This window comes from Opisthorchis viverrini (assembly GCF_000715545.1).
Source record: "Opisthorchis viverrini unplaced genomic scaffold opera_v5_365, whole genome shotgun sequence".
NCBI lineage: Eukaryota > Metazoa > Platyhelminthes > Trematoda > Opisthorchiida > Opisthorchiidae > Opisthorchis > Opisthorchis viverrini.
Genome location: NW_008752028.1, coordinates 298,330 through 306,455, shown reverse-complemented (window position 1 = coordinate 306,455; position 8,126 = coordinate 298,330). Strand labels below are relative to the sequence as shown.

General features: G+C 41.8%; 1 protein-coding gene across 1 annotated transcript; it reads left to right on the top strand.

Annotated features, from left to right (window-relative positions):
- Positions 1-6,003: 6,003 nt before the first annotated feature.
- Positions 6,004-6,750, top strand: T265_10461 (hypothetical protein; the record flags this gene model as incomplete). The annotated part of the gene is made up of 1 exon (XM_009176839.1): positions 6,004-6,750. One exon carries the CDS (start codon positions 6,004-6,006, stop codon positions 6,748-6,750), a length of 747 nt encoding a protein of 248 aa, XP_009175103.1.
- Positions 6,751-8,126: the final 1,376 nt, after the last annotated feature.

The window sequence follows — 8,126 nt, the reverse complement described above, 5'->3', positions numbered from 1 at the left end:
TTAAAACAGAATGGCGTTAGCCAACAAGGTTTTTTTTGCCTACAGGTCAAAGCGCAGCGGCAAATCGCTGCTTGACCTTTCGTATAATATTCAGCAACAATAAGTGCAGCGTTCGTTGTCTGACTGAAGAGCCATAGTCTCATTTTTACAAGAGCTTAAGTGGTAGATATTCGAGAAATTCAGAACGTCACCGGATGCGGTGTTTTTTCTAAGACGTTTTTTAGGAATGATTGCTGTGTGGTACACCTTGGCTATCTAATGGGTCATAAGGATGCGAATTGAAAACACCGACTGCAAAATCGAGTTAGTAAATGCACTGTGAGGGACTTAAATTTGCTCAAAGTATTGGCCTGTGACTTTGCAAGTTCTGCAGGTACGCAGTTGAGCGTAGCTAAATAAAGCTTCGACCACGATTCTTAACCCTGTTACGGTTCTGAACATGTTTTACTGTTGGGCTGGAACTGTTTCAAGAATAGCGGGAGATAACGCCTGTCACATTCATAGAGCTACTGCTAAACATAATAATACTAGTGAAGCATACTCATATCATTGAGATTCGAGAGATTTAAGCGTGGATACGTGTGCCCTGTGTCAAGTGAATATACACGTTGCCAAGCCACATGAAGGCATATTCACTGGCCACGTGCATGTAGATCGATTAAGTGCTTACCGAGTAGTCAGATTCCGCAGTTTTCATTGGCTCTACGTTGCTACTACTTGATCTACTGGGTCGTTTCTAATGAGAAGAAATGACAAATGTAAAAATACTACCTAGAAGTAGCTCGACTGAATTTCCTGTCCTCAGTTTTTTCTGCTGTATTATTCGACTTCCACAGATCTACCAGATTTTGGCTGGCCTAATACTAAAAAAACTGGATCCAAAAGGCTTTTAGCTAAGGAAAACGCTTCTTTTAGTCGCTCTTGCATTCCTCAAAACGATATTTCTTCACGAATAAATTGGTTTGAATGACTTAATGCCACGTTGTGTGTTGTCCTTGTAAGTAACGGTCATTCGTGACATCCCAATAGCATTTCATAAAATATCAGGGCAGACTGTCCGCCCACGTATGCTTAAAAGTGCGATATAACTGGTAGTTCCTCAGATTTTTCTGCTGGTTCTTCAATCTTAATTATTTTTTTCCGCGCTAAACATACCACAGATACACCTACGTAAATAGGAGCGACGATTGAACGTTTACGGAATCCATTTCGAAAGAAAATTACTCAGATTATAGGTAATACATTTGTTGAAAATTGCATTTGAATATCGTAGAAATTCATCAAAAACGTAAGCAGACGCTGCTTTTGAAAATGATGCCTTGATTCTTTTTTTCTTCTGGTGAATTTGGACACCCGGACCTGAAAATTGTCGACTAAGTAAGCGTTGGATCAGGAGAGAATCAGACACGGTCTAGTTCACTGTTCAAATCATGGTTCTGTGTCAATCACACTGTAACAAGTGTCCAAAAGGCGAATTCCTCTCGAGATTCATTTGAGCTAAAATTGTCTAATAAAGGGGTCAAATGAAATCAAGTTTCGAAAGAGGTATTTGATGCTTTTCTCTAAACAAGCGAGACCACACACGAACTTGGCACACTTTATTATCCTAAGCCTTCTACAAGTCAAACAGCAAATTCAAAACCAAATTCATGGAAACGATCAGCTGCAGACCAGATTACGGCTGAACGATACCTTCATTGTTCTCGTGGTTGGTATTCCGGAGCTGATGAAGCGTAAACTACGGAGGGTGGGTATTTTTTCGATGCAGACCCACACAATAAAGCTAATATGAAAATATTATAATTCCCTGACCGTCATATCAGAAACAAAACGAAACACCCTTATAATTTTGCCTTTCTCGTCCACAGATATCTCTAATTTTGTGGGGGTTAAAATATTCCGTGCGAAGGTCACCAAGACACAGTCACCATTTGAAGTTTTACCAGGGGCGCTCATTTGGGTCAAAACTTGTGCGCTTCAGGGGATGAAGTTATCTTGTTCAGCATTTGCAACATCCGTTTCTTGGTGAAATCTTGCCCGGAGGCGATCGATCCACAGAGAAACTGCTTTTGGTTGGCCCTTTGAGATGAAGTACACACCTGTGTTCTCTAAAGGTATAATTTCTGTGACCGATTCTTTTGGGGAGATTGCCCATAGTAACAAAGTGTAGTATATCATTTTCAACTCCAGTGACCTCGAGAATTCATCAACTTTGATCTCATTCTGTAGTTGTTTTCTACTACAGTAGATATGACTGTCTTGATCTCGGTCACAATTAGTCTCAGTTGAGAGGCACTCTCCATGAAGGTGGTAGACTTGAGTAGCTTTGAAATAATTTGTTAAATAACCCTGAAAGCAATTGAGAAACTCGTTCATTCTGTACTTGAACGGTGTAATAACATAACAGTTCAGTGTACGAATACAGGTCGTTTTTAGGATGACGTTTCGCACCCCGGAGACATTAAGAGTAATCTTTTCTGGAGGATGATCTTCAAGAAAATATCAGTTTCAGGGCCGACTTAACGGAATTGGAATGAAGTGGCTATATTTCGTGATAAGTGGTCTCTCTTCGAAGAGTACACCATCGTTGCAGTATTGAAGAGAACCTGTGAGAAAACAAGAAACCTGGTAGAGATCGGTAACGGTTGTTTCCTTTTAATTCCCTCAAGACAAAGAATACAATCCAGCAGTTTTTAGGACAAAATTCAAAGAGTTGTTTTTAAGCGGTCTTTTCAAATTTTGGGATGTGACCTGATATTTTAGTTGATTGAAATTCAATTGTAATTTTCGGAGTACAAACAAGAGCGAATTTTACTTTGTTCAGTGTGAATGACGGTTGTGAATTTAGGCAGTCCGCATTTGCTTTGTTCTCGCACCGCTTATCAAACTTCAAATCTCCTTCCACAAACGGTTTGCACTGTAATAAAAAAGGCGTCGGCTGTTTCGTAGCTGTACGACGTAGATAAAAATGGAAAATTATCGCAAAATATTGTTTTATACAAACTGGGTGAATTTATCCTCAAATTCATTATGACGTCCAGGTGTAAATATGGATTATTTCATCATTATCGCCTTATTGACCTGATTCATCAGTTACGTTCCCGACGTATGACAAATCGTGAACGTATTTGCTACTCCAGCTTCAGTAGGGGTTGCCTGTAGTTGGCTATATAGAGTGAACTAAATTGACCGGATAAAACATTATTCTTTTTGACCTAGATATAATTGTCTTTTAACTCGCCTAGTTTGACTAAATCGTCCAGATCAAGTGACAGGATGGGTGAGAGATGCGAGGTTTTTCCATTATCTCTCATTCAAACATTCATTTTGTCTAACTGCTTACCAGAACGATATGGACGTGAATCATTCTGAAGGTATACTGAATACATATTGTTGGTGATTCTCAAAACTCATTAAACGGGCACGCAGTAGTTTTCTGCCTTTAACATGGATTTAAATCATTTTCGCGGGGAACGCTGGACTATGTCCTCCCGCTGACTTACAATGGGGATGAAAGAACTTGTGTGTATCGGCTTTTCGGGGCTTGACCATACCTTGGGAACAGATTGAAAACGCACATCTGGTGACCTGGGCTAGCAGAATTTGAAACTTCATTTTGCACAGACTGAGGTCGGTTTTTCTGTCAATAGTGCCTTGTAGTGAAACAAGGTATTTAATTTATGAAAGCGGGCTCAAGGTCCTCTGCCGGATACTACCGCTAGAGTCCAGCAAAGTAGTCTATCGTCAAGGTAATGCTGAGTTTTGGGTGGTTGAGAGACGCATGGAGTTCATCTCAACATAATTCTTGTTTCAATAGTTATCTTCCTTCTCTGGTGAGATTACTCTGGTGAGTCCACATCAAACGGTACTAACTGAACTTGAGCGTATTAGAGCTCGTGAGCAGTGCCGGTGGTGCGGGAGTTTGAACTCCGGACATCTGACATGCGATGTAAGAGTATCTCCACTACGCCACCAGCGCACTCCGGATAGAGTAGAACATGAAAACGTGGGTTTATCTCCCTGATGTTCTAACAACCATATAGATAGTGTATTCACTGTGTGGGAGCTCACATGATTTATTCTTTGTTTATTAGCAATCGATTGTGCTGCGGCAAGCTTTTGCTTAAAAGTGTAGTTGAATCCTGGTATGACATATCCGCTCTAAAACGAATCCAGTCTTCTCGAAAGGCAACAATGTATTTCTCCATGACTTCTGGAAAAGGTGTTATTCTAATGCAAGGTTCTTTTTCGCGCTGATTGGATCTTAGTGGAAGATTTAACTGAGTCACGGCCGAATGTTTTGGTTACAAAATCTCCAGTTTACTACGCAGAAACCGCCTCATGTTTTAGTGGGCAGGACATTCGACATATCGCAGTTTGCGGGAGATTCTTAATTCGTGATCACATCACTCTGGTTTGAACAACCGTTCTTTGTTCTTTGCTCGATTATTTAGTTGAGTCAAAATAAAAAAAACGGAATGTGCTAGATAAGAGTACCCTTCTTTTTACAACTAATTAGTAGCGTATGTCATTGGTCGCGCTGAGACTTGAGTCCCGTTCATCCGACGTGCGAGAAGAGCACGTCACTACACTACCAACCCACTATGAACGCACTTAGATTATCACGTCTGACAAAGCAAACGTGAGCCCTTTGATCGGTTCACCCGACGTCTCAAGAAGTCAGGTAACTAAATGGACGCCTGAAACTCACTGGATAACTTAGGACTGGCTGTAGGTTGTCACGGGATATTTGGAAATCACACTAGTATCGTTTAGACAGTTTATCTCCTGCCCTGCTAATATTATTCTAATGCATTGATAGAAAACTGGAGTAGTTTTGCTGCTCTTTGAGCTCATCAGAAGACTATACGCTTGCAGAATTTTGAAATCAGCATGTAAAACTGGAGCCTGAACATGCGTAAAGATATTTTGACTCTAGTTCTTTCCAATTGTGGTGATGGAATTTCGGTAAAACGCCCGCCTTTAAGGTTCAGGGATTCTTGGTTCAAATCCCGGCACATCCAAGGATGAACATTGCTGATCGGCTCTAACAGTTCGGATCCAGTGCCTCACCTCTCGGTTATGGAGTCAGTGGGACACTATTTCCGAGGCTGTCGAAGGGCTGTTCGAAAGAGAGCGCTGTGAATGGGGAAAAGTTTCCCATTGGCTTACTTTTCCCTCAAAAGATTAACGGACTTTTAGATCGGACTTACGCACTTATGGCCAATCTATGCTTGATTTACCATAAGCGTAACCCCAGTGAAAACGCATCGGCTGCTTTTAAACGAAGCTCATTTTCCTGTCTTTTGCTTTGCGGATAAATTTACGTAACGCTGCAGGCGCAGGAACCCAGGTCGATTATAATCGAATTTGCGCGCACTACTGATCGCGTAAATAGCTGAAAGCTTCAGCACAGACAGATAGCGTCCAGTCATATTCAGTATCCAGTTTTTTTGCAGTGGAGATTTCGCGCTGTAGCCTATGACAGAACTCCGAGAAACATGGCACAGCCGTTTTAACATCAGTGTGATTTATCAGCAGCGTCAATCTCAAGTATTCCCAGGGTGTTCTGAAATCGCAACCTCCTGACTGTTAGTTGCAGACCAAGTTGTTTGACAGCGGTTCACTTACCAGCACTGTGGTTAACTTAGACAGGATGTAGCGCTACTTATCCTTTAGTCGCGGAATTCATATCAGGTGTTGATTTGTTAACGGGACCAGATTCCCGCCGAAAAATTTCCAAATCTCCATGTACTGCCCAGATTTTTGTGGCTCTAAGAGAACAAGTTGGCTAGAATTTGCCCCCCCCCTATGAGATACATAACAGAGGTTGTAAGGGCCAATTCAAAAACATGATACCATAACTGCCATCTTGTTATATTTGTCTAGACCCATCAAAATTCTGGATTATCTGTCATCATATTTCACTTTCAGCCGGGTGGTTACGGTGTTTGTGGTGATGGAGTGAACCTCATACACAAGTCCACATCGCCCGTCTAACCGATGCTCAATTCTTCCAACGTCAACGCGACCAATATCTATGAACCACCGGCCGAAGATCCCCGAATAGGTTTAATTGTGATGTTGGTCATACTTTCACTAACTCTGTTTTTCATGTGCCTGCTACTTCTGCTGCCCAAGTCCGCTCAGGATGCGGTGTTCCGTTTCATATCACGTCAAAGCCCTGACCAATCATTCAACTATATCGACGTTGGACTTTATAAAACACGACATTCAATGTATCGCAAGGAGGTCTATTCTATGGCCATGCAAGGTGGACGTTTGCAAGACAAGCGCAAATCGACGTTGCCACCAGTCCCGTACCGAATGAAACAACATTTCCAAATTGGGCAACCTACGGCTTGTGAAAGAATTTCCACAGAAGAGGACAATAAATGTTTTACACCGGAAATTTCCAAGCACAATGTTGATCCAGCATTCGAGCGTCCAAAAGTTTTTGTAACATACATGTCCACCCCTGTACATCAGTCTACTCCCAACCGGAATGTCGCGCTTCCCCCAAAGCGACGTCCCTCCAGTGCGTCATTAGATAACATTCTCGGGACCAGTCGGTCAGACATGTGCTTTCGTAATTCTGCTGTTGAAAAACGAACTATAAACTGTTCTCTCCCACAGCTTTCCTACCCGTCGCCAACAAATCCAAATCATCAGACATGGTTGATTGTTGGGGACCACAATACAGCCACCAAACAATTCTTCATTCAGGAACAGAGACTCCAAGCTTCATAGTATCTAAAGTATTTGAACCACCAAGTTCGGCGAAGAGACCAACAACCAAACTTATTGTAATTGTCATAAGACATATTTACGTCACTGTGAATTCAGGTTTAATCAACTCTTAATAAAACAAGACCGAGAAAAATGTCTAAATGTATGATTTTTCAACGAAATTTGGGTAATACTTCCATCGGGGTGCTCCTGTTTTGCCACACCCTATTCTTGAGGATCCTTTAATGACTACTGACTGGGAATTCACACAAGCTATGTCGACCAATTTTCTCTTAATTTTTGTCGACGGTAAGTTTAGTGATGCCTTTGTTTCCGGAAATGAAACACCGTTACATCAGAGTTAGACAACTGAAGGTTTGCAGCGGTGGGCAAGTGCCAAATTCTCGAGTGGGAGTTTATTCTGAGTTTGAACGAACTGTGTGCCGAAACTTGAATGTATCAACGGCGCTCACGCCAGAAAAATTTCATGGATATACGAACACGTGATCTGCCGGCAGATAGTTTCATACAACTGGCAAGAACCGACTGATTAAGAAGGTGAGTAAACCTTACATAGCCTGATAAGCAGATAAATGAATATGTCGATGGATGCACGTTTCGTGGAGCAACCGTCAGACTATCGCCGGGAATGGGAATGAAGGATACGGCAATTCTCTTTGATCAGGCCACGAACAGCGACTGATCAAGAGCACAAAATTAGGAGGCAGAAGTGCAAACAAAAATTTGACGTAGTATTCTGATAATGAAGAGTTTCGACTAGTTTGTGATGGAAGTTGCAGCTTGGTGTCGACCTGTAATTTGAGCAGATGGTCGTTGAGGATGTTTTCTGAATCTTTCCAACCAGTATAAACGGAAAGAAAGCAAGAAAACACTAGCTGTCTACAGAGTGCGGCATTAAAATACAGGCAAAGTTTATTTAAAAAAAAACTCAAACACTTGTCAGCTGGAATTTCGGTGCATAAAGCAACTCAGTCTAAGTAGCGAATATACATTCATTTGCAAACAAATTTGGTTTTTCGAGAGACTTACCTGGAACGAAGCTGAATCTCTCGGTTTTGATGTCTCCAGGCAACTGAATGTGCTGGACCAAGCCGCCTCATGTTTCAGTCGCTACGATGTTTGAGGTATCGCGATACATACATATTTTTGTAATGCACTACTCATAAGGTTGCTGATAACTCTTCGACCACCCACGACCGGTTTCGCCCTTCCTGTGGCTCATCAGGTAGGCGCCGTCCCCGAGTTTCCGTCAAACTTATGTTCTACTTGAGACCAAATTGCACGAAATTATCGAATTTACACTGATTCGCAAACAAATTTGGTTTTTCGGGAGACTCACCTGGAACCCAGCTGTATCTCTCGGTACTGATGTTTCC